Raw genomic sequence first — 25465 nt, 5'->3', positions numbered from 1 at the left:
ATTGTTTATTAACATATGGCGTCGCGTTTGAAGGCACGCGTACCATGCAACCACGATGCAAGGGCACGTCGCGAATAGTGTGAAGCCATTTCCTTGTGCCTAACTGGCAGCGTACCGAACAGCGTGGTAATGAAAGTTGACGAAATTTTGTACCCCAAAAACAAAAACTACCTCACACTACAAACGCACAAAATGGAAGCCATTGTGGTTGGAACTGTGGGAAAATGCAAACGAAAATGACTTCATCCACCGAAAAGATTGGCGCGTGAGACTGGGTCAACAAATGGTATATACCACAAACGGGGGTTTTCTGGCCAACCGGCACCAGGAAGAGCGCTGTTGTCCATTGTTGACGTTAGAAGGACAGGCACGCGGCAAACGTTGCATTATTAAGCAGTAATGCAGTCGAAATGCAGTCATCTGCTGACCAGTCGTCCGCAAAGCAATGCTGCCGGTTGCAATATAAAAGTGTTTTGAGAAATGTAATAAACTTAAAGAGATGCTTAGTATCTGTGTGAATGTAACAAACATGGAGAAGGGATTGGAATGTATTGGAATTCATTTAAAATTCAAAAGCAAACATTTTCTTCTTCAACTGCCAGTTGCCATTGTTGCCAAAGTTCTCAAATTGTACCAAAATGCTGCCAATTACGAAAAGTTCCCGGAAATGCTAAGAATATCAGGAATTCTTCTTAAATTCCAAATGTTTTTTTCTCCAATCTTCCAAAATTTCTCCAACTTTCATCTATTATTTCTTTTGTTATTTAACGCCAAAAAGCGGTTAAACATCCACTGTAGCCTCTAGAAAATCTAGCTGAAAAAATGGATTTCAAAATACAGCTACACCCCAATTCTAAATTACCCAGTACAGCAGCAGCGGCATTACCTAAAAACGGTACGATATGCCGCATCGACGTAGCAACCCAGCGCGACACGAGAATAAACAAACGCACATACAAAACAGGTCACAACTGCGGGTTTCGCCCAAACTCCCGCGCATAGCCTGCCTTTGCGAGCGAAAGACCTGACGTCCGACGAAAGGATTTTAAAATGTGGTAGCAATGGCACACTGAGATTAAACAGTTGGTTCGTGCAGTGGGTTGTGAAAATTGGGTCTGTGTAGCAGTAGCATTCCGTCTAGTAGCCATCCTCATGTTCAAACAAACTAAACATGTCGTAATACCCCGAGCAACATGCATGATCCGGCAGTTCAACACACACACACACACACCTGCGCTCAAATTCGATTTGGAGTATGGTGCATGAACTTTTAGAATGGATTATCTATTCGAGAAAAAACGAGCTGCCGTTGGGAGGTGTGGAATGTTAGAACGGATTTGCGGTGGTAAGGATCTATTTCAATTATCCAAACATGCACCGTACACCAACATCACCGGGAACATCCGTCCGTGCATGTGTGGAAATTGAACATTAGCGTAGTGACCCCGGTAAAGCTGCTTTTAAACTATTCTCCGCTTTTTGCTAACTTTTCGAGAGTCACTCTGCTAGAAGACTTCTCGCCTGGCTGTGTGTGTCCTGCTCAAGGCACGGCTCCGTTTTGGGGCGGTTTTACCCATTCCAGACGAAATGGGCGACCAAAATAAAGGGGGAAAAAAGGAAAAATTTATTGATTTAATAATGCCATTCTCTAACCATCCCCCCCATCTCAATCATTCCTCATTCCATGACTCGCTAAAGAATGTATGGTAATGGTCGCCTCCTTCGCATCCGATCGATTTCTGGAGCGTCAGACGGTTTCATGTTTCAGGTTGCTTCGATGCTTCTCTTTCCCTTACCTGATTTGCTTACCCCTACGGTGCCTACGGTGAGCAGCTCGGCCTGCTTTCAGAACGTTGTGTTGTGTTTGTCTTTTTTTAAAGCTTCTGCACAACCATTAAAGGAACTGGTGAATTACTGGAACTGGCATCGGTCGCTTGAGCACTTGAAAACGCAAATTTTCCACACGTCTACCACGGTAACAATGCGAATGCCGGAAGTGAAATAACGGAAAGGCTTATTAATTCTTCTACTTTTGCTTCACTCACTCGCTTTTTTTCACGCAACACGCCACACTCATTCACCCGATCACTTTGATTGATTAGACTGGTGCACTATTTTTGCATATACTTGCGTTTTGCTTCGCGCTACTCCGCGCTATGCACTTTTCCCACCCTGTCTGAATGGATTGTGCAGTTGGAGCGGTTGTTTGCTATCGATGCCTTATTAAGTTTTGTTCTGTTTTCTTCGGCCTCCTTTTCGCCGTACCGTTTTTCCGCTTCGTATGCCTTAACGGGGAAAAGCCTTCCTTTCTCGACGTGGTGGACGCGAGTCGTGTCTCGTCAATCGGCGCCACCAAGACCTATCATTAGTGACGGTCGGTTTTACTCTTACTACAGCGAACTCAGCACTAGTACTACTACTACTACTACTACTACTTCTACGGTTTCAGCTGGTTCCGCTGCTGCTCCGGTGTGACTTCAGTGCTGGGATGGGGTGGCTTGTGACGGTGGAATCCCACACAACCCTTCCGAAAGTGTGCCGGTTGCGCGCGATTTTCTTCGTTCGCCCGGTATCGATCTCGGCTTACTTTACTCGCTTCTTGTTCGGTCGCACCCGTTTTGCTTCGGCCGAAAATAAGAGAAATAGCGTGAAAGAATATTGCTCCACCGTGCTTCTCCACCGGGGTGTGACTGTCGTCTTGCCAATCGCCCGCTCGAATGGTCACCAAACCGCTGGTATGATTCGCTTCAACTTGTCCAACACTTTCGCTGCCGCTGTTCAATCCTTTCACAACGCGAGATGAATTTTGACATTTGTACGAATCGGCAGCATCGGGGATGAGCAATGTTTAAGCGATATAATTACACTCGCGAGCAAAACTGTACCCCGTTCGCGGCCCGACACAAATTGCTGCGGATGTTCCGTTGCATCACACACCGTTCCCCGCCCTTTCCGCGGGGTTATGCCTTCCCTTTTCCGAATCCGAAAGACTGCGTGTTCACCTATGGTGCACCTATTTACAGACGGTCGAGGTGATTCCGCTGGTGACACCTTTAGCGGCCGAAATGAAAGAGAAGCTGCAGCAAACACACTGCCGTACGGAAGGGACCGTCAAAAAGCAATCGATAGTGCGCTGCTTTTGACGGACATGGACCGCAGAACAAATCCACACCTAATCGTCACGCATCCGGAGCCGCGAAATCAGCGCAAACCCGATAGTATTACTGTTCGCAACACACGTACACGGATTATTCTCACGCAAATCTCGCCAAACATTACCCGTAGGGTCAGACACGACAAGCAACAACAATAACAACCCTCTTCTAGACAGATGAAAAATTGTCCCCGTGTTGGGGTTGTACCTCGGTCCGAGCTTTTCTAATGCTGCTGCTTGCTTGCACAACACTTTACCGCACTGAAGATACCGGGTTAGAGTGCATTACATGGGGCTGCTTTCTAGCGCTATAAACGTACGGTGCACCCCCGTCTGCTTCACGTGTGACTCATATGACTTTTAAACAGTTTGTGATCAGTAATTGCAGCATTTTTGTGTTAGGTTGTAGAGGGAAAAACGTAAACAACTAGGTCTATTATTGCACGCTTCAGTTATGTCTACAGGGGATGCAACTGACAGCCTGAAGGCCAGTCTATTATGTGGAGAAGACTCACAGCACACGTGGAACGAATGCATGCAATTGACAGCATGGACAATTTTGTTCAATTCGAAACGTGTCCACTTTTGGGTTCATTTACTTTTAACGTGTCGAAGCGTGTCAAAGGAAGTTTAAAAGAAGAGTTAGTTTGCTGCTGTTGAAAATATGTTTTTTTTCATACATTCAAATTCACCACTCTGTTCCGTGTAAGCAGACCTGTACAACCAGTGGCCTTCACTGTACTGCCAGCATATTTATAGTTGTCAATTCGCCTGACAGCGGCAGTGTTTTGATATTTTGCTTCGTCTGTCAAAAAATATCTGGCCCAGCAAAATCGTATCGATCGCACAGTGTTTGCGAAAGGGAAAATCTTACGAAAATGAGCCTATTTCTGCGTACAGTGGCCAGAACTGGTGCTACGCAATGGTAATATTCCGTTCCTGCAGAGTGATTTCATTATATGTTTCCGTACATTGCAGTGTTCATCTTGAATAAATACGCTTCACCTTTCGAGTGTTGTTCCCGGCTGGATGGTTGTGTAATCGAATTGTTTGGTAAAATGGTATCCTTGATTTCTTCCCTATCAGGATGCGGGCATCCCTATCCACGTCCTCGATCGTATACAAGGATCCAAAGGCGCAAAAGGAAGCTCCAATACTGGATGCGTGCGTTATCCTTGCCGGTGAAGAGGAACGGGCCCGTGATAACCTTTCAACCATCACTGTTCCCACGAAGGTTCGGCGTCAGTCTGCCCCGCCAAGGTGTAATGCGTAATGAAATTATTTTGCATATTTTCCTTACTTTCAGGTTGATATTAGCCCCATCACTGGAGTGCCGGAAGAGCACGTGAAGGAACGTCGTGTACGTATCTTCATGCCGGCCAAGAATGCTATGCAAAGTGGAACGGATAACATTCAACATTGGAGCATTGAGTTCGATAACCGCGAACGCTGGGAGAATCCATTGATGGGATGGTCTTCATCGTAAGCTAACAAACTGGTACGACCTCTAAGAAGCAACTGATTGTAATATAACCTTGTTTTTAGTGGCGACCCATTGTCGAACATGCGGGTCGAATTCACCACCGCAGATGAGGCGATCGCGCATTGCGAAAAGAACGGATGGAGATGGTTCGTAGACAAGGTCGAAGTTCAAAAGAAGCAGCGTGTGAAGAACTACGGCATCAACTTTTCGTGGAACAAACGTACCCGTGTATCGACCAAGTGAAGAGCGATCAACGGAAGATCGCGGTAACGAGAGTGGAAGTTACAAGCATGGTCGTTATTACGCTATTAGATCGTTGTAAATAAGAGAGACACCGTTGAAAAACAAACCGACCGTATCAATTCAATATACGACGTGTTGAACATGGAATTTCTTTCACCGTGCACTCTCCCTCTGCGAAAAGAGTAATTCCTTTTCGATTAGCAATTGAAATTCATTTGTCAAATTTATTCGAGTTCGAAGGCTACAAATTCAAGTTTAATACAATCAGCCAAAGGCGGTCAACTTTAAGTTGATGTCGAGTCGAGCTGTTCGCCGGGAAAGCAATTTTTGCACTTTCGATCGAAATGATCGCCTTAAAAGTTAAGCGGACGGAATGTTGATGTAGAATGAGTATGGACGAGTTTACGTTAACGTTTTAAGTTACAAAAGCAATAATCGCCTAGTATTTTTTTCCATACGATGATGGGTCATCCATTTGAAGCTGTTCCAGCTGTAACTGTTTCCGAATGGCACCGAGCTGTGTCAAGACCCGGGTCGATCCTTTTTCGTTCACTTTTGTTCGTTCTACAGCCGGTACCTTTAAGAGAAAAAATGGCATAATGTTACTTAAAAAGCCTTTAGCAGCGGTTCACAACATGCTTACCTCCCATTTCTTCTCCATAAGCTTCAGGGCGTCACTCTTGAGGTTTTCCGGCCGATCACTAACGTACACTTTCGGTGGCGAAAGTGATGGAAGCAGTGTACCGGATTTGCTACCTTTCATCCCATCGTGATGGTGTTGCTGGTGATGATGGTTGGGATGCGCATTGTTCTTTCTACTATTGCCACGCTTCATCCAAAGCGTGTTGTAGTGTCGAACGTACTTGGCAATCCGCTCGTCCAGCATATCATCCCCAACGGTTGCTGACGATGTCTCATCGTCTCGATGACCTTCGTCCACATCGGACGGGCTAGCAGGGGGACGTGTAGACCCACCAACACCACTGGCCCGCATTTTATTGTCCACAAACACTTCCCCGTTGCGAATGTTTACCGATAGAACAGGTTCGGGCGTTTTCTTACTCGGATGGAACAGCGAATCCTTCTCGATGTTGAGCGAATACGGTGGTTTGCGGTAGTTGTTCCGTACGATCACCGGATTCAGCACGTCCAGATCACCATTATCGTTGTCACTTTCGTGGTACTGAATGTCGAGGATTTTGTACGGATTGTTTTTGGGCGATACGGGCGCCTGATGTATTTGAACCTCATCGTCATCATCAACGATCGTCGAATAGTGCCGCGCATTACGCGTGGATCGTTTTTCCTGGTGGACCTTTTGATGTACCATGTTCTTCCGATCTGCATCCGTCGTGAGTGTGCAAACAGCACATAGCGCAACTAATCCTTTCGAACCTTGCGGCCGTTTCATGGATCGATCACACTTCATACAGCGCACAATATGATCGTCCTTTCTGCTCACATTCGTCTGTCCGGTCAATCGTTTACAACCGCACTTTGCACAATGCTGTCGCTTTTGCTTTGTATGCTCCATACCTCTGGATCCAACGGCCGGTTGCGGTGGAAGAAACGAACGATCGATATCAGCTCGGCAACTTTTACAGTACTGATACCGATGTTCGGCCGTCAACGAATTGTTCGTTGTTTCGCTGGAAGATTCATAATCCTGCTCGGAGGATAACGTCGATGAAGAGGCCGCTCCAACGGACACAAAATGGTTCTGTTTATCTTGTTGCGCAGAGTTGCTGAAATACCGGTACACCTTCGAACGTTCGTCACCGGAAGAAAAGGATCCACCGCCCTTCGGGTGGGGAACGTGTGCCGTGCTGGATGTTGCCGGTGGTTCCACTTTTGCACCGTTTTCCGAAAATGCTTTCCGCTGTCCATCGTATGGATTGAACAGTTTGTGATCGTTCTCGAGGTTTGCCAAAAGCTGGAGTCGCCGTATGTGATTCTGTTCCGTGGCGATTCGCACCTTCTCACTGCGCAATCGTTCGTGTTCCAGTTGTTCCTCTAGCTGCATCGTTTTCAGCTGTTGTTCCAAACGGCTGCACAAAACGCGAGAAAAAAGTGCGTGTTTTAGTAGTTACGATACACATTGCACATTAAGGCCAGGTAGACATGCGTGACGACCAGATTACTTTCCGGCTATCAATTCGGGCCAACCAAGCAAATGAAAATGTTTTTAGAGTACATTAAAAACCAACACAAAAAAGCTCTTAAACATAATTATTCTTTTATAATGAAGAATAATATAAAATAAATAACAATAATGCGTCCTGTGGAAAAGGGTCCTTTCTTTATAAATGATTCCTTTCTTTAAAGCTAAATAGCATTATCCGTGACAATAACGATAACACTTCCAAAACCCCAATTTCGCTCAACCCATCAAAGGGGCCAGCAGAGTGTGCGTGTGAAAGCTGTTCAAAACAACCAATCCATTTTGCGTTCGCTTCTGTACCTGGTCAACATTTCCTCCTCGAGCTTTTCCTTCTCGCGCAAACGTTCGACCTCCTTTCGCTTTTCCTCGATCTGCTTGATGAGCTCCTTCTGATATTCCATCTTACGGCGACTTTCCTCCTGTTGATTCGAATTACCACACGTGAAGGATAGAGAAAGGAGGTAAACAAAATAACATTATTATTCGATTCAAATGATTCAACATCTGGGATTAGAAGATTTGTTTTCATTTTTATGCATCAAAATGGCAGCACTGGAGAAGAAATAAAATCTAGACCAATTTTTGTTAACCCCCAAAAATCATGCTCCCCCATTCAACACCCAAACGAATACCTACATCGGCCAACATCCTGTTCCTGCGATCGATAGTGTCTGTGTTAAGAATGGTAGGCAGATCAGTATGAGCTAAATCTTGGATCAACTTCTCACGCGGGCTACCTTTGCGGAAGTTTGCATTCGCTTCCGCCACCAGTGACTTGCCGAACCGGACCTGCGGCTGGCCGCCACCGGCAGGCGGTGGGCTGGTTGTGCCAGTTCCCTTCTCATTGGTCGTCGCTTCCGTTCCCGGTGGCTTACCGGTGCCGTACTTCTGCATGTACTGCTGGTGTTTGGTCGTCACTTCCGGAATCTGTAATGCGGAAGGGGGGGAGAAAATATGTTAATTAAGAATCCGTGATTGAACAGAAATGTTTAGGGTGCTTGTGTAATGAGGCGGAAGATATACAAACAAGTAATGGAAAACAAAGGCTAAGGTGTGGTGAAGCTAATTCTTCGTGCAACAACACTACACATGATGTTCGGGTGCATCTATAGTGGCCATATAATAAAAAGGGAACAGAAACAGCTAATGAGGCACACAAGCGTTGCTGATGCGTTCTAAGTTTTGACTACCGGGAAGAATCGAGAAACAGAGATAGTTTACCACGTTAGCAATGAAATTTACATTTTTCAAATACTCTTGATATTCCTGCTGGCGCGTACGGGATAGGACGGTTTTCTGTTCCTTTTGCTTTTTGTTGAAACTCGGAAAGTACGAAAAGAACGTATCCGAGACCCACTGTTCCATTTCATCCTGTAATGAGAAAGAGAAATATGAGAACTAATTTGACCTGATGTCCACAAAATAAAAGGGAAATCGGTTAAAGGCTTGGAGAGAATAAACGAGTGACGTATACGCAAGGAATGGTTGTAAATGCTGCTGGCCGAAAGCTGAAAATAGGTCGTGATTTGCCGGAAAATCCAACGTTCACTGGGAGCGCTAGTAACCGAAGTCAGATATTTATAGATGAACATAAGCTATTATCATTTGCATAACCATTTTTTTTTTTGCTTAAAGGGAGAGACCGAAAAGAATGCAGGAAAAGCCATAGGAAACGACTCTGACTGCATTTATTTATCCTATGGTATTGATCTACGCAAGACGACTCCATCGATTGTGACTTATCGTCCCATTCAAATCGACCTATTTTTAGTCATATGCCATGAAAGACCGGCAAAGTAAGACTTTTTGCTCTGAGCCGCACAACCATTGCACACGTGCTCGTTTAAATATTATCAGCAAACGAATCAACTAAACGGAAAGCAAACGCATTGCAAACGGCTACACATTAACTCATAAACATTTCAGCAAAGTTTCCATTACAATCGCCATGTGTAATACGTTGAAAACACGACTTCATCCCGCATCCTTCCTCTCTGCACCCACCTCGGATAAACTTTTCACGGTATGGAATTAGGCGGTCAAAACAAACGCGGTGCCAACACCTATTCAACCGCGTATACGACAGAGAGATAAACGCTTTCGTGTAACCGGTTACGGTTTGTTTTGCTGTTGGATGACTCTGGCGTCTGGCAAGCAAATTAGACCTCACTGCAACTACACCGGTAAAGCGAACAGGAAATTGTAACCAAATGCGACGGAAGTGCACAGTGCCATCGCCATCATTATCGTCATCACCATGGGCGTAGTGCACAAATGGCGCAATGAACCTTTGCAGGATAATGGAATTGTTTTCACAAATGCGCGATGTAATTTAAACTTCTAAAGTTTATCAACCCCCGGCGGAAAAGTTCGGCCTTACTTTGCGTTCCGGGTGCACCAACGGACGTGTGTTGGGCTTTAGCGGCACCAGGCACCTCCACCAGGGAGCTTTTTTCCCCATTCCAATTAATGGCGCAGGGTGGTTCCGTGTGTAAGTGTGACTTGCAAGTGGCCCCGTTGCTCTACACGCCGGTGGTTCGTGACGAGGACTGCTGAAAAATGTAACATCATCATCAATGCTTTTCCCATTTTGTTTACACCCTAATAGAAGACGGTAGTGTCCGGTCGTGGGTTTGCGGAAGAAATAATCATTCTTGTAAAGGACCCCAACACCAACGTCTTAAGAGCGAGAATGTTGAAACATTTGTCCGGGAATTGAATATTATATTCCACTTTCATTATAGTTAGTAATTGAAATTGTGACACTTGTTTTTGACATTGGCATAATGGCGTTTCGACGAACCTTGGCCATGCATTACGATAAATATAGAGCTGTGCACTCCACAGTTTGGATACAAACTGGACGCTTGGACGCACATGTGATGAATCATGGAAGTTTAGAAGAATCTCAAGGACATACAGTTATGGGAATAACTACAAACTCGTAGTTATCGTGATAAGTTACTATTATTATTATCAGGCGATTCATCCGCTTCACGGTCTTGGCCTGGTACAGAAGTCCACTAAATTGCTTATGGTCGAGCACCGTCGTCTGCTACCGCCATCACTCCAACTCAATTTGGTCCTACCACGCCTCCTCTGTCTATGAGGACGACCTAAAAGGACTTCGGCTATTGTCCCTTAAATAGTCCCATAGATTTTTAAAAGGGTTCAAAATTACTAAAAGATCACCAACTGTTAAGTATAGTTAGTAAATAAATCGTTTTATAATAATGAGGTTCTTAATGATGCCAATAGTTTTTTTGTTATTTTGTCTAACGTATCTCTAACAGGACTCCCTCGAGTTTTAAAAGACCTCCAACACTCTTCACTCAATAATCACAGGTCAACATTTTACCGCAGCATAATGCTTTAATTTCCAAACCTTCAAAAGGATGCTTTAGTAACCTTCCGGATAACTGCATGTCTAGCAGTTGCCGAAACACTCAACCAGCACAACATCCTGCCACACACAAGGAGGTCTCGGTCGGTCGATATAATAACATAATACACTCCTCCTTGTTTTACTTCCCGTACAGAATCATCCTTAAACGGTTGAAAGGAAACAAAACACAAACCTACATAAGTAACGGGCCAATTCAATCAGGCGAGTTAAAATTGTGGATGGGAAAAACGCTTCATAATTTTCAATCGCCTGACCTGAGGAAAAACTGCCCTCTTCACGGTCACGTATCACGGTCCACAGTCCACACCTTCTACTTAATGTGGATGTAAATTTTAAATTCTGTATCGAACAAAATGTTAACCACACACGTTACTATGACCGCTTGCAGGTATGTATGTAAATGAGGCTAGTTTTGGCTTGTGCTTCGTTTTTTTATGTACATTTTATACCTCTAAATGATTTTTTCTCTTGAAACTGGAAAAGGTTTTTGTTCGGAACGATTAATTTCCTAAATTGTTGTTCGCAGTGAAGAAAAGGGATCATTAATTAAGACATTTAATGTAAAACGCTCGTGTCGAAGAGCATTTTCTTATGTTGACACCTTGCCGATGGTACGAAACAAGATAACCGGGCGAAAAAGCAGTTCATATACACTATCCTCCAATGGTGTCACTTATCCAAGCGATCTGTATTGACTAACGGGCAGTAAGTGGTTCGACTCGTTCAGTCCACTTTCCTGTTAATTAATATGCAATATTGTGCCCCTCGATTTTTCCCAACATACCGCACACGTGTAGCCGGTTGTTTGGTTGCGTTCAGTTGACACTGATTCCTTTTCCACGAGATCAGTTTATAGGATTTCACCCCCCATTTTGTTTTATATTTCCAGTACGGTGCCAAGCGGCGCCAGGAATTGATGCCGATGTATTTAGGACAGATTTGGAATTAATTTCCAATTTTCGATTCCCCGCTGCCGTTCTAGGGGAGGTTTCAGATGGATGCCGACCTGCTGCAAGGATAGAAAGGGGGATATGTCTGGCGTACATTACTTCAGGTTACTTGTACGAATGACTGACTGTCAACGAATATGCATCGCGGTCAACATGCCTCAACGCGGAACTACATTCAGTGCTACCTCTTTCCGAGGTGGCACAATATTTTAGGCCATCGTAATGGTGATAGTCATCAACGCATTGCTGGCCTCTGATCTGATTCCTTCGTTGTTTGGTATGGTTCATTCACGATTCACAAATTTACTCGAATGGGGCTAGAGATCAATTTGGAGGTTAATAGAACGCTAGTAAAGCGGGAAACCGGCCCAGGTGGGTGCATTCTTCCGCAAGGTTCTCTTTTACGCAAGCAAAAGATTAATTATGAGCCACGGGCAGTGAAAGCGTGATTCGAATTGTGACGAAGGGATATTAATTAATTATAGAGCGTTTTTAGGCGACTGCTGTCATTTATGAGACAAACGCGACCGCATACATGTATGTCGATCGATAACAAACTATAAAATTATCGGAACATTATCTACCATGATCTCAACTTGCTTTAAGCAGCGGATTGGCCAAATTGTGCGACATTAGGTACATTGTTGTAAACGATATCCTTTATCGGTGATTGGTAGGATTAATTTGTTTAGTTCATTGGGAAGGAACAGAGTAAGTATAATTAAGTATAACTTTTATTTGTTATTGATACTTAAATTGTGATCGCGATCGTACGAACAGTTAAGTTTACCAAATATTTTTGAGTGTTTCAAACTAGAAATTACAGTATGTCCACTTCCCGAATAACAGATAGCACTTTAGCAGAAGTGGTTCGAATGGAATTTGGTATTGGCCTTGTCGTGAGAAGTACCGGTGCCGTCCCATTCGTTCATTAACAGGCTAATATGTGTAAACCTAATTGTACAACGATTGTTCCGGAAACTGCCCACATATCAGTACCTCGTAATACCAGACATAAAGCCTATTACCAAATTAACAAGCTATCAACTATTTTTCATTCGATTATCCGATAATTGCTCAAACAGGACAAAACGGATACTACGACACAAAAAGCACGAAATATTAAACGCAAGTTAAGCACATTGAATGCAATGAAACTGCGTTCAACAATAATTCATTTCCAACATCACTTACAGTCCAGAACCAAATTTGATGTAATCCGATTGATCAGGCTTAATGATGATCGAAGATTGTTTGTAATAGCTCTATGACATGACAATGCTTTTAATCGTTTTTTCTACTTAGACAATGCACTAGGAACATACAATCACTGCACTTTAATAAAAGTTACAATATTATAAGTAATAAATGGTTACTGGAAGACTGTATGGAACGCCGAAGAAGCAACCGATACCGAACGAACGCGCACAGCCCCCGGTAACTGTGTCTTGCCAAGTGGTCGTCTTGGAAGGCACTGTCGGTCGATGTGTCTTAACCACAGGAACCGACCTGCCTGTTTGAATTTATCCTTACACCAAGAAAGAAAATGATTCCATTCCCAGCAACACATACAGCAATGAGTAGACCCAACGTTGCGAGTGCGCCGAATCCTTGCCACAACACTCGGGTACTTGGTGGGGAATCGCGCAGGTACATTACAAATATACTCACCTGTTGCGGCGACATTTGTTTCGAACGATGTGCTGATGAAACTGTTGATGGTCCTTCGATAGATGTCGATGATAGGTTAACCACATCATCCTGCGGAGCGTCAATATTTGTCGAATCGATCGCGCTTCCTGCTGCTGTTTGTTCACGAGGAGTTCTCACCCGCGAACCGGCATCTTCTTCTTTTACGATGTTGGTTTTTCTACTTATTTGTGAGTTGACCTTCTCCTTGGAATGCTTATCATTGGAAGGGAAGCTTTGAGCTGTTAGCAATTCCCTGTCATCAACATTGCGTGGTTCTTTCGGTGGTGTAGAATGTTGCTGTTGATTCGGTCCATGCTGAGGCACACTTTTAATGCGTTCTTTATCCAACTCTAGCAATCGTTTTTGTTTCGCGATAAATGCTTCTAGCTCTTTCGAATACTCCGTGAAAGACATTATTTAATAAAACACAATGAAATAAACAATTCAGTCGTAAATCGCCGCAGTACCACCAAACAAAATAATCGACCGTTTATAATTTCTGAAAAAAGCGGTTGTCTTGACATTTCCTGCTGTCGGTGAAACGTGCTGTCGGTGAAGTTGATGTGAAAATGCTGACAAAATTGCTTATGATGTCTTTCATAGTCGCTTGGAAGACATTGAAATATTTCAAAGCATGATGAGTGCAACAAAATGCAGAACATTATAGTGTTATATTTCCGTTTTACTTCACCGCTACTGCATTGTGCGGTGTCTTTTTAATGATAGCCTGATGCGTAACATTTTTTACTTTTCTTTGTTTGCGTTTGCACATTGTGCGTATCTTTTTGATGCGAAGACATGACAAAATTAAATTTCTCATCGAAAAGTATGCAAGCTCGATCAGTGTGATGATGCTGAAACCGAAGAAAAACTCCAATATGCTTCCTGTAGAAACTGAAACACGGACAAAATGTTAGTATTTCCATGCATCACAATCTTTACAAGCCAATGCTTACCCATCGCGTCGATAAAGTCGTAGATGATCCTCCGGCTGTAGCGTATTTTTGGGATGCGAATGCTCCACTTAATAACTGGATCATTGAACCAGAAAGTTGAACCGTACTGCTGCAGCGTGAACGTGACATCGTCACAGTTTTTCATGCAATTACAAGCACCGAAGATTTCCCGCAGTTCGTCAGCCGTTAGAAAGGAAATGTAGCTTTGGTACAGCTCCACACACGCTAACTGCGTTAATTTACAATATCTTGAGGGATCTGAAAAGGTCGAGCGAATATCAGCTGACATGGATTCGAAGTTCCGTTCCTATTTTACCTGCTATTTGATAAAAGTACGGAATACAATCGCAGTGCTTCAGGAACAAGTAGAATTTACACTCGAGTAGACATAGCCCATAGGAGTAATACTCTGGAAAGAACTTCAGGTTTGACTCATGCGGAAATCGACACTTCCGCTGCTTTATGCTCAAGCTTCTCAAAGCACGAACGGAAGTGATGGCAAGTGCGTTGAAGTCCATTTTGGTAAATGTGAAAAACCCACGCTCGACTAAAAGCGATTTCCTGATCGTCGGCATTTCGTATGGACTGTGGAAGTAAATCTAAGGTACGGTTTAAGTGGTAAGTGGTTTGCTAATATGTGGCTGCTGGTTTGAACTCACATTAGCGTTAGACGTACAGTTGGATATCGTTGCTGAAGCTTCCCCGTTGAAAACACTAACTTCGTACAGCTTTTCGTCTCCGGTAAACGTGTCTATGCTCAGGTACCTACCAATAGCCGTGTTGAACGTGTAACATATGCCCATTTCCGTTAACGATCGTATCAATGTGCCCTGCAGATCACCCTCCATCGTGATGATAGCGTTCGGTCGATCGGTAAGCTCGTTCAGTAGCTCCCTCAAATCGACTCCTTCGAACTCATCAAACTCAGCCAAGCGACCCACATTTTCGATATCGCTCTCCAGAAGCGTTTCAATAAATTCCCCATATCTAGGTGCTAGCTCAGGATCAATACTAGCCAACATTTCGTCTCGCGCCTGTTCATTTAGTCGCTTCTGGAAACACACGGTAAGGCTGGGAAATGTAGTATTCCATAGATGATAGTCGCGATCCAGTGCTATCACGGTGGGGTTGGTCCAGTAGCGAACCCAGAAACTTCCAACATTGTAACATCCGGCGAACAGTGCCATCGAAATGATCCCAAACCATATCAATCTGCATGAAATGGCGAGAGAAGTGATTTACTAACAAGTTGCCATTACAACACCATACTTACTTTTCAATGTACGTGCTTCGTTTATGGACAAGATGGAACACACCATGTAAGCTCGTATGCGCGAGAACATTTTGGATAGCCTTCGTAAAGGAAAAACGGTACACCATGATTGCAGACAAGGAATCGCCTTCCGATAACAGAATGCTTCATTTATATAAAGATTTCATAGTCAACTCATTGTTAAATTATTCAACGCTGGTGGGCTTTATCATGTTTTTACCACAAAAACCATTCCCACGGGCTTCAAAAACTACAAAAGAACAAAATTGGATTAATCATCAATCACGAGTTATCGGTGCGATATCTTGAATGTTTCTATTGATTATTTGATGAGCACAACACGCTCCCGCTATGGGATAATCGGACGTACAAGCACGATAATTGTGCAATTTAAATGAGTTGATTAAAAGGTCCAATAATCGATAGCACGTTAAAAAAACACAAAGCTGCATAATTTGTGCAATAGAAATGAAATTTTCTGTCCAAAGTTTAAATTTAACGCCTTTCGTTCGCTGTGTGGTGATTTGTTTACAAGTTTTCAACTGTCAGCTGATGCTGTCAATTTCCATCCCATTCCCACACGCACACAAACGCACACTCTGCCTTCGCACGGCAAACGTGTTGTTATTATTTTCAGCGTGTGTAGTTGCTGCTGTTTTTGTTCGTCAATGGTCGTCTGGTGCGAAGTGGCACGCTGCGCCACACCAACGTTGGAACCACTTTTTCCTTGCTTCACAACAAAATAGGAAATTGCTGCGGGCTTATCAGAGCAACATATCGCGCTTCAACATTGCGTTACTCAATAGTGTGGACCCATTCTCGGAACATTGTCGCGGTGCAGTGATTAATTTGCCTTAGACTGGCAGTAGCAGCAGCAGCAGCAGCTTTACCAGCAGTATCAGCATTACCATACCAAGCTAAAATATTAGGCTGTGCAAAATGAAGTGAAACCCAATTCTGCCTCATTCTCGCATTTTCCGGAGATGATTCTCAGACAAGCTTAAGTCGTTGTAAACAAACGGATCCAGGATCGCAAGAGTTACTTTATCATCGTAGATTACGGCTGTGCGATAAAAGGGATCTTGCCATCGGACGGGTGTACTAACCGCGTACATGCACAAATCGTTCAGTACAGTTCCTGGGTGGTTTGGTAAAGTGCCGCATTTCGTTGACGGTTAGCCGATAATTAATCGTGCTAGTTGTCCGTGCTGCAATTGCTCTACGTCCGAGAAGGGGAAAGACGGGCTAGCAAAAAACAGGAAAAGGGTAAGTACATTTAGGAAATGCTAACGAGTAACTATGGGTTGCATTACAGCAGTGTCGGATACCATACTTGCGTTAATCCAAAAGCGCGTTGGAATTGGAATAAATTTGGATAATTAATCGGGTGTAAGTCGATGAAGCGTATGAAGTACGAAGCAGACGCAGCAATTGGATGTCTGCGTAAAACGTGTGCTTAAATTGTATGTCTCCGTAAAACAATTGCACTTTTATCTACGCATGTGATGCGACCTTTACCACCATTGCTTGCGTGTTTTGCCACATGCTATATATTAACTAGTATCATGGTTCATCGCTTTTCGATTGTTGATAAAAATTATCGCCAATCGCTCCTGGTTCCGTTCTCCCAGTTTCGCGTTCCCCCAAATACAATCTATAGTCTAGGCTGATAAGAAAAGCAGTGATACACTTTCAATCAACCACTTTGGGTAACGCTAACGCAAGTAAACAAATTACAACTTCCATCGTGTGTTGCGTTGCGTCGTCGCGCCTTTGGTGGGGTGTCCGCACAGACCCAAATCGGCACCCCTCCATCTCACACGTTGTTATGTCAGCGATTAAGTTGGCTTTTGCTTGCGCAGCTTTTAAAAACTCTCTTCTTCCAACGACTTACACTCTATCTCTGCTCTGGGAACAGGGAGAAAAAACACACACACTCATTGGGGAAGGAAGAAAACCGGTATGGTTTAAAGCCCCTTAAGGGAAGGGAGACGCGACGGGGGACCTTCTTAATCGTTTTATGAACCTACTTTACTTTTGCCCTATGGAGGTGGTTTTAACGGTTCGTCGCATGTTTCTGTACAAACGTAATTTTAATCTAGCAGTGCCTGTGCGGTACGTTTCGGATACTGAAACCGGTCGGCTTGCTTGCGCAAACTGTTTTTGAACGTGCGAAGATGCAGGTGCTGAGCAAGATGACTCCGGTGCCCGTCACCTGCCTGGAGTATGTGCATCCATGGACGCAATCGTGCACACTGGCAACGGCGGAACTAATGGTCGTCGGTGTGCAGTACTGTCTTCGAATATATGCAGCAGTGTATGCGGTAAGTTTGCGAACGTCGTTGCTTTGATCGAAAAAAATACACCATGTTTTGTGTCCTCTTTCGTTTAAGCTTTCTCTCATAATGCGTGGCCGCATACCGACACTGCCAGAGCTGAAGAAGACACTGCGCGGTTGGCTCCAATCGACCGCTTTCCTAACAACCAATGCCTTCAGCTATTCGATGCTCATGTGCAGCATACGACGAGTGATGGGAAATTATAACTTCTACACAGCATCCTACGTGCCGGCATTCCTAGCCGCTCTTATTTCCATCATGGTGGAACGCTCTTCCAGGCGGGCTATGTTGGCTCTGTACGTGTCAAATGTGGCCACCGAAACCATGTGGAATATACTGCAGTCACGAGGGCTCGTCAAATCCATCCCACACGGTGAGATTGCCATCTTCGGACTGTCCACCTCGGTGCTGATGTACTGCTTCCGGAAAAATCGTCAAGAAGCGTACCGAGACTCAATGTTCGATGTTGTGCGGTTTGCGATCGGTGACAGTGAAGTGATGAAAGTGGCACCGGGTCCCACGGCACTAGAGGAACCAACACCAGCTGCCCGTGAACCGAACACACGTGTTTCGAAGGGCCCGACATATCCATTGCCATTCATACAGGCTGTTCTGAAAGCCTATCTACAGCTGACGGGACGTCTGAAGGCGATGGGAAAGCATAAACTATGTCGCCATCGTCACGGATGCCTTTACGATACGCTCTCTAGCGGTACGCGCATGTTTTCGATCGGTCTTGGGATACAAGTCGTGATGAAAACGGTGCTCCAGATGCGAAAGTTCATTAGCCGCCCGGCATTGATACGTAAAACGTTCCTTAACAAGGACATAGCTCGATTGGGACTATTCCTTGGTGGATTCACTTCTATTTATAAGGTAATGGTTCTTATTGGGGTTACTCAATGTTAAACATCAGTTGATTAATGTATCGTTTTTTTCAGATGTCTTCCTGTCTGCTACGTCATTTTACCGACAGTGACAGCCCAATGTTTGCCTTCCCGAGCGGACTTTTAGCTAGTGTCGCATTCGCCTTCTACTCTGACAACACGATTGCCTTGTACATTATGTGGAAAACGTTACAGGTACGGAGAGTTTGATGCAACAAACGCACACAGTCGCGGTCGAACATTCGCTTCAGTATCGTATCTAACCCGATTTCAGATAACGTACAACTGGGGTATAGAGAAAGGTTACCTACCACGGGTGCCCGGATTCACCGTCATGCTGTACGCTATCAGTACGGCGCTATTATTTCATGCTGCCACAATTGAACCGGAAAACTTGCGGCCCAGCTACTGGAAATTTTTACACTCCATCTCTGGTGGAAGGTAAGCAATGGTTGAATATTCTTTGTTCATAATCATACTCAATAATTTACGTTACTTCTTCTTTCCGAAGGATTTGCATCATGGATCGTAGTGGGTTCGATGTGTACGGGTTGGACACTTCCGGGCAAATACGTAAAATGATGCAGCTGTGCAAGACGGAACCAATCCTACAGGGGCAATTGAGCTGAGAAGCTGTACGGGAACCGTTTCCGCTTACAGAAATGTAATTTCTGATCGACTTCCAAATCCACAAACGGCACTGTTAACAAGTGTGTTTAGAAAGCTTTGAGCTACGGGGCATAGGGGTTCAAAAAAATGAAATAACGAAATCAAAGATTAGTTAACATGAACGAACAGTCCAGCAAATGTGACAACGTTTTTGCTTTTTAACGCTACATAGTTGTACGGTTTTTTACGCTAGCATAAGCATCAATTATCACAGAGAATGTAACTAGCGCACTTAAGCAAATGCGGGTAAAGTAGGATTAAAGACGTAATTGAATTACTTGTTAAGCGGGTGATGTTTATGTTTGTTGCTTTGTTACTTTTAAATCGTGCATGTTTTCTTGTTTTTGTTTAGTAAAAAAATGTTTAAAATGGACTAGAGTTTCGTTGTACTCGTATAATTGAATGACAAATAAAGTTTGTGCTAGGTCTTTAACCTGCTTTTGTGGCCTTTTAGTATAGATGTTAATCGATTGCGCTAGTTCGTGATTTGAACGAGAAAGAAAACTCATAGTAGGAATGGCATTATTTCTGCAAAGAATAAAAATCATGCAGCTGAACGTTATACGGATCATATTTGTGTTTAGCCCCAAAGAAAAGGATTTGCTCGTATGAAACATATTCAAGTTCATGTACCATGAAAGAATATTTTCGTGTACTCGGCTCTGGATATGGTGGGACAAACAAGGCGTTGTTGCTTGTTGCGTCAATCCATATAAAGAAGCAAAATAAAGATCCAAATCTAAAATAAAAATTGCGATTATATCTGATTAATGGAATAAGGATAAATTTTCTATAAGAAATTCTACAACCATATGTAGGAAATCTAGTAAAATCCTAAATTCCGTTCCGTTTCGTTTCAATCCTATCGAATACTTTGGTGAAAAGCTTCACCCCAAAACTGATTCCGCCATCGAAGGATGCTTAGCAAAACCCCATCAACCTGTCACCGAATAACTATAAGCTTTCCCCTTTTCGAACGCACCGAAGCTTTCGAAAGCTTTTACGCACGCAAAGATTTTCCCGGTGAGGAAAACTTGCTAAGCGCAAACAGCGGTTGTCTCGCTTTAACCTACGTCACAAGATCGATCGATGGGGCCCAGCGACAAAAAAAGAACCCTCCAACATCCCATCACTGCTTGCACCGTTATCCTCGCATCCGGTCGTACTGTTGCGCGCTGCGCTGCTAAAGCTTTCCACTTCGGTCCTTGCCGTTATTACGTCAACGTACGTAAGCGTGAAGCGAAACCCGAAGCGTGCGAACGGGACGGTAGAGCCAGCCGAGCGCACTCCTGCGGGCATCCGGATTCGCGTACCGGCCACGTTCGGCCACTTCTCAGTAGCCGGAGAGATTTCATGCGGGTTGGTAGACGTTGCCGCTGTGCGTGCTGCAGAAAAAGGAGAACTAGCTCTGTTGAGCAACAGACCCATTCCTGTCGGTGGTGTTGGTGGTGGTGGTGGTGGTTGTGGCATGTGGGGTTTGTACGGATTAGGGAGAACAGGATCAGAGACCGAAGAAAAATCTCAGCACCGGATTCCCTGCTGGTTCAGTTCCGCAACCGTAACCACTCTCGTCACCCTTTGCTCCGCCTTCCCTGTTCATTCTACACTTGATGCCAATTCTCGTTAGCTTTCCCGAAGGAGCATAGCGAAATCGGGATGGGAAAAAAAAATGCCGAAGGAGCAGAATTAGCAGTGCCCGTGTATGAAGTGTTAACGGAAGCATGCTCCAGTAGTGAAGAAACGGGAATTCTTCCTGACCATTTTCCGATTGCCACCGTTGTCGTCAGTGTTTGCTGTGTGTGTGTGTGTGTGAGTGCGTCTGTGCACGGCAGTGTAAAGCAGAGTGCACACTTCACGGGTGTCCTTTAATTTGTCGTGTTGGTGGAGATCCATTTACTGAGTAACAGTGTCCGGTTCTGGTGGATACCCCAGCAGCAGGTATTCAGGACAGCTCGCTGGTGTGAAGAACAGGACAAAATGTGTGCTCACCGGAGCGTAAGTGTACGTGTGCCGTAAAATATGAATGGTGCGCTGTTTCTTTCAGTTCTCTTTTGTGAGGGCCGGGATGGCCTGTTGGTGCCACACTTCCTACCCGTGCAGGCAAATGCGGTACGAAGTGTGTGATACGCGCGTTCCTTGGACGAAAATTATTTCAAAAAACCGTTGAACCATTCGTGACCAGCGCTACGTTCCACCCAAGCGGTCATTATTCGGCACGTTCGGAAAGCTGATTCTGAACAATTGGTGGACGACCGCACCATCGACCCGGGGCAGAGGATCAATGCCATCGTTTCGGGGCGTACGACAAATTGGCAAATTTTTACTGTAATACGCCAGTGTCGGAGTCGCTGGTTCGATGGTTGCGTGCGTTTTGTTGCGAATGGAAGGAGAAGTTGGTTTTGTGAGTGTTTTTTTTTTTTTTGTGCTAGTGAATATGGCAGTGGCACGATTTTCCACTGGAAGCCATTGCTGGAGCCATTTGGTCTGTGCGGGTCCGTGCGCCATCGTTGTGTGCGTCTTTCAGACGACATAAAATATAGAAAATGAAGAAACTGGAACACGATGATGATGGATACCAAGCAGAAACTCTTAGTGTGTGTGTGTTTGTTTTTCTTTTAAAAAACTACCAACATGAAAATGTTTCCATTGTTTCCCAGCTGCACGGCAGGAAACAAAGATCGGGAACAAGGGAAAATTCCTTTCATTGTTTTAAAGGAAAATAAAAAAAAGCACTGTCAGCAAATAAACAAACACTCTCATATTCTGGCACGCTACGCGTGAGCCAACGATGTCCAGCTTGCGGGCACAATCTGCGGATGGGGAATTTTCTTATGTATTTCCCTCCCTTTCTGTTCTGCTGGCGCACTTTGCTGGAACATAAAAAACGCAAACACCATGCTTGACGCTGGGCGCGTTTGTGTGAAAGTTCTCTCCTCGGTGTACATGTGTCCCACAGGCGGTTCAGAGGCAGAGATGCAGAAAGTCAGCAAGAAGTCCGTACGTTGTTATCCGCCCGCTGCGTACAGCCGACGACCGCGAATGTCTATCCCAGGGTGTCCGGAATTGTCGCTAGACACGCATCTGCCCTCACAGTGACAGCAAGCGAAGTTCGCGCACCAACTTGCTGCACAGATTCAACGAGCTTTATCGCGTTTACTGCCCCGAAGAAGGTGTTGGGAATGCCTTTTGTTTGTTGTTATCATTTCCTCAACACTATTAGGGAAGTGAATTCTTGGACTAATCAAATTGAAGCGGACAGCGAAAGGGTCTAAATATTGGTGGTGCTGTTGTACTTTGTATCGTTCAAGTGGTCCGCTTGGATAATCAGCCAGTGTCCTGTAGCTCATCCACTCTATCCGTTGATACATTAATCCGTGCTCCGGTCTCATTTGCTTATCGGCAAACGCTGGATTGGCCCTGAGTATGCAAAGTGGGGCTTCTTGAGCAACATGTTGTGCTGTTTATCAGTGGCTCATTTCCATAGCCTTACTATCCTCTTCCACTTGAACACGTACGGCGGATATTCGGAGGGGTATACTGCGGTATGTGTGGTGATCCTGATGTTGCAAAGGACAAAAGACAAGAAACTTCCAGAATGAGGAAATCTCAGTATGCGAGATATTGCGAATGACCTCCACTAATAATACCAACACCCGGACATGAAGCATTCGACATGGCGGAAGCTTTTTGGAAGTGTTCTGAAAATTATTGTCACTCTGAAGTGACTTTGGTATAGTGTCTTTTGAATCTTTGAATCTTTGAGAAGAGTCATTCATATGAATCAACCGTGAGGAGTCATTCATATGAACCTGTAATGAGGAGTTATTCAAATCAGTAATCGACTCTCAAAAGAATCATGCATCCTCAGATCGTGCTCACTGGATGATTCATGAATCTTTGAAATAGAGATTCAGATTGACTCATTCTGCTAAAACATTCATGAATCTGCATCAGATTCACCCAACACCAACTTCGGAGTTTAAGATTGTTCGAAGTAAGCTAAACATTGATCAGTTCCCGTTCGGCTCGAGTAGAATGTGTGAAAACAGGGTACTTAAGTTTGCTATTCAAACTCAACCTTCCATGTTTATCGACACTCGGCACAATAGAGATCGCCTCTCCTACCTCAGGGAAGGTGTTCCGGTCACACGTACCACTTGACGTTGGTCGATGCAAATATTGCTCCGGTGACGAAGAACCACAAGAACCGCACACCGCCATCATTAGTACGCTCGGTTCCAAAGGGTTGTGTGCGGACATAATATAAACATACATACTCACACACACACAACCGTGTACATATAGTGCCCGGTAGCGTTTTGTGGTAATTTCAAGTGGTACGTGACCACATCCAGCGAACGATCGATCCTGTGAACACGGTGGCGTGTTTTTGCGTGTGTGTGTGTGTGTGCTCATTTTAACGTCATCGTTTGTTTTTCCCACCTTCCCATTCTATAGCAGCGTCCTAGCAAAAACCCCCCGCGTAGGAAGGTGCCCGTGAATGAAATTGTGAACACAACGGAAAAGCTCAGCATTTTTCCATCGGCGAAGGAAAAGCAATAGGAGAAGAAGGAGATGGTGCGGCTGGGAGTACGCGTGTGTGTGTGGTGTGATTTTTCAATTAGTGTCACCGAATAGACCACCCCCAACCCGGCCGAAACCCGGCGATGGTGGTAACAACCGAAGGCTGAGGTCAACAATCGTCACTCAAACTCAAGCCGAACCCGAAAGTCGGTACTGTGCGGTGTCACGCAGTGAAACGATCAAAGTGTGATTTGGCGTGACGAAGGCAGTGGAAGTGAGTGTTTGTGTGTGCGTTTGTGGGCTGCCATATCTAAGCCGATTATTTTCTCCGGCTGGTGGAGAAGGAGTTTACTGTTGGTGGTGCGCACAGTGTGTGTGCGTGTGGTTAATCGGTGCAACAACAACCAAAAAAAAAAAAACACGCGCAGAAATCAATTGAGCATCGCGGCCCATAATCGCGTTGGATTACCCTTCTAATCCAACCCACGGAGAAGTACGCAAAAATCTTCCCCAGAACCATCACCCAAAGCTGCAAGATGGCTGGAATGGATTAGAAAGCATCAACGTAGTAGGCAGTGATTAGAAGAGCTGTTGCTTTCGCGAGCAGTGAAGCTCCAGTTTGTTGGCAGTTTGGCAACAGTTTTGCGGTAACTGTACCACGGGAAAGGGATACAGTTTAGTGGATCATCATATCTCGTGTGACAAGTGACGACAAGTTTTTTTCCGTTTTCCGCCATCCCCACTCCCCCAGGGCGAGCCGGTACCGTTTTGGGGTGGAATTTAAATATGGCCGCCATTGAAGCTTTACCGCATTCGTGAGCGGTGGTACGTTCATCCCTGCGTGGTGGTGCAAACTATTGCTGGCGGGTTCATACTACCCGGGTATGGGCCGCTTGGAACCGGGCATACCAGCGTTCATACCGCGCGCGTAATGAGGGTAAGTAGATTTGATGCATAATTACAGATAAAGCTAGTAGAGCACCAACCCGCACGCTCATCGTGCTATCGTCGGAAGTTCGTGAAGCCAGTACCACACCGGTTGCTGGTTAGACAACGGCGGTGCCCAACCAAGAGTGACAACTTATTACTTTATCCTCGCAAAAGACTCCGCAACACCATATTACATCCAGGCGAAAGCTACCACAGAGTCGTCGTCATCGTGCGGTGACAACTGGGAGAGATATTAATGATCATGTCCACCCAACGTTTTGTAGGACATTTGGTCCAATCGCCACCAGACACAAGCGTGGATGCGTCCGTGTAGGTGACCGTTGGTATGGTGGACGATGTAATTGTTGCTTACATTGTGCTGATGTTGGAAGACATTAGCCCCCAGAAGAAGCAGAGCTGGGCTCGCCAGTTGATGGTCAGATAAGCAAGAACTCACATTAGCTGGCAACGGAACCAGAGAGCTGTAATGTGTTGATATTCGTCTGTAAGTTGGATAATCTTGGTTTTATTTCCTGAGGAATGGCAAACATTTCACGTATGAGACAAGCAGATGTCTAACAGCGGGTGTCTAAGATGTTGTGAGTGTTGGGAAGTTTCTTGACGATTGAATACTTCGCGCAACAACCATTAAGATCCCATGTCAATGGTTATATATCATCAAAAATGAAATGAGTGTTTTGTGTTGTGTTGGGCATCGCTCGTGAAATGAGGAATATATCAAGAAATATTAATAAGTCCTGATTTTTTTGCGATCCTATCTTAAGCTCCTTGAGCTCC

At 44.7% G+C, this 25465-nt stretch overlaps 4 protein-coding genes across 4 annotated transcripts; 2 read left to right on the top strand and 2 right to left on the bottom strand.

The window, feature by feature from the left end:
* The first annotated feature begins 4032 nt into the window (after nt 1–4032).
* On the top strand, nt 4033–4880 carry LOC128711743 (NADH dehydrogenase [ubiquinone] iron-sulfur protein 4, mitochondrial). Its single transcript, XM_053806628.1, has 4 exons — nt 4033–4079; nt 4241–4388; nt 4461–4636; nt 4700–4880. The coding sequence occupies exons 1-4, from the start codon at nt 4033–4035 to the stop codon at nt 4878–4880; spliced, it is 552 nt and encodes a 183-aa protein (XP_053662603.1).
* Nucleotides 4881–5319: 439 nt separating this feature from the next.
* Nucleotides 5320–13503, bottom strand: LOC128713902 (uncharacterized). The gene is made up of 6 exons (XM_053808774.1): nt 13069–13503; nt 8284–8412; nt 7678–7968; nt 7342–7460; nt 5524–6928; nt 5320–5457 (listed from the first exon to the last, which is right to left on the bottom strand). The coding sequence occupies exons 1-6, from the start codon at nt 13501–13503 to the stop codon at nt 5320–5322; spliced, it is 2517 nt and encodes an 838-aa protein (XP_053664749.1).
* Nucleotides 13504–13771: 268 nt separating this feature from the next.
* LOC128713170 (pickpocket protein 28-like) lies at nt 13772–15425 on the bottom strand. Its single transcript, XM_053808031.1, has 5 exons — nt 15319–15425; nt 14705–15257; nt 14362–14644; nt 14046–14303; nt 13772–13983 (listed from the first exon to the last, which is right to left on the bottom strand). The coding sequence occupies exons 1-5, from the start codon at nt 15423–15425 to the stop codon at nt 13772–13774; spliced, it is 1413 nt and encodes a 470-aa protein (XP_053664006.1).
* A 2070-nt stretch (nt 15426–17495) lies between these two features.
* Nucleotides 17496–19173, top strand: LOC128713639 (transmembrane protein 135-like). Its single transcript, XM_053808500.1, has 5 exons — nt 17496–17642; nt 17712–18533; nt 18599–18739; nt 18819–18985; nt 19056–19173. The coding sequence occupies exons 1-5, from the start codon at nt 17496–17498 to the stop codon at nt 19171–19173; spliced, it is 1395 nt and encodes a 464-aa protein (XP_053664475.1).
* Nucleotides 19174–25465: the final 6292 nt, after the last annotated feature.

Source organism: Anopheles marshallii, chromosome 3, assembly GCF_943734725.1.
Source record: "Anopheles marshallii chromosome 3, idAnoMarsDA_429_01, whole genome shotgun sequence".
Taxonomy (NCBI): domain Eukaryota; kingdom Metazoa; phylum Arthropoda; class Insecta; order Diptera; family Culicidae; genus Anopheles; species Anopheles marshallii.
This window is presented reverse-complemented; position numbering and strand designations above follow the sequence as displayed.

What these genes read in the sequence shown, in the direction of transcription:
- LOC128711743 (XM_053806628.1), top strand. Translation starts at nt 4,033, where the DNA reads ATGAGCCTATTTCTGCGTACAGTGGCCAGAACTGGTGCTACGCAATG. An exon ending in AGAACTGGTGCTACGCAATG is followed by an intron (nt 4,080 to 4,240) that starts GTAATATTCCGT and finishes CTTCCCTATCAG; the next exon opens with GATGCGGGCATCCCTATCCA. An exon ending in TTGATGGGATGGTCTTCATC is followed by an intron (nt 4,637 to 4,699) that starts GTAAGCTAACAA and finishes CCTTGTTTTTAG; the next exon opens with TGGCGACCCATTGTCGAACA.
- LOC128713170 (XM_053808031.1), bottom strand. Translation starts at nt 15,425, where the DNA reads ATGGTGTACCGTTTTTCCTTTACGAAGGCTATCCAAAATGTTCTCGCG. An exon ending in ACTGTACGTCTAACGCTAAT is followed by an intron (nt 14,645 to 14,704) that starts GTGAGTTCAAAC and finishes ACCGTACCTTAG; the next exon opens with ATTTACTTCCACAGTCCATA. An exon ending in CGACTTTATCGACGCGATGG is followed by an intron (nt 13,984 to 14,045) that starts GTAAGCATTGGC and finishes TCCGTGTTTCAG; the next exon opens with TTTCTACAGGAAGCATATTG.
- LOC128713902 (XM_053808774.1), bottom strand. Translation starts at nt 13,503, where the DNA reads ATGTCTTTCACGGAGTATTCGAAAGAGCTAGAAGCATTTATCGCGAAA. An exon ending in ATCAAGAGTATTTGAAAAAT is followed by an intron (nt 7,969 to 8,283) that starts GTAAATTTCATT and finishes TCCGCATTACAG; the next exon opens with ATTCCGGAAGTGACGACCAA. An exon ending in TTATGGAGAAGAAATGGGAG is followed by an intron (nt 5,458 to 5,523) that starts GTAAGCATGTTG and finishes TTTCTCTTAAAG; the next exon opens with GTACCGGCTGTAGAACGAAC.
- LOC128713639 (XM_053808500.1), top strand. Translation starts at nt 17,496, where the DNA reads ATGCAGGTGCTGAGCAAGATGACTCCGGTGCCCGTCACCTGCCTGGAG. An exon ending in TATATGCAGCAGTGTATGCG is followed by an intron (nt 17,643 to 17,711) that starts GTAAGTTTGCGA and finishes CTTTCGTTTAAG; the next exon opens with CTTTCTCTCATAATGCGTGG. An exon ending in GATTCACTTCTATTTATAAG is followed by an intron (nt 18,534 to 18,598) that starts GTAATGGTTCTT and finishes CGTTTTTTTCAG; the next exon opens with ATGTCTTCCTGTCTGCTACG.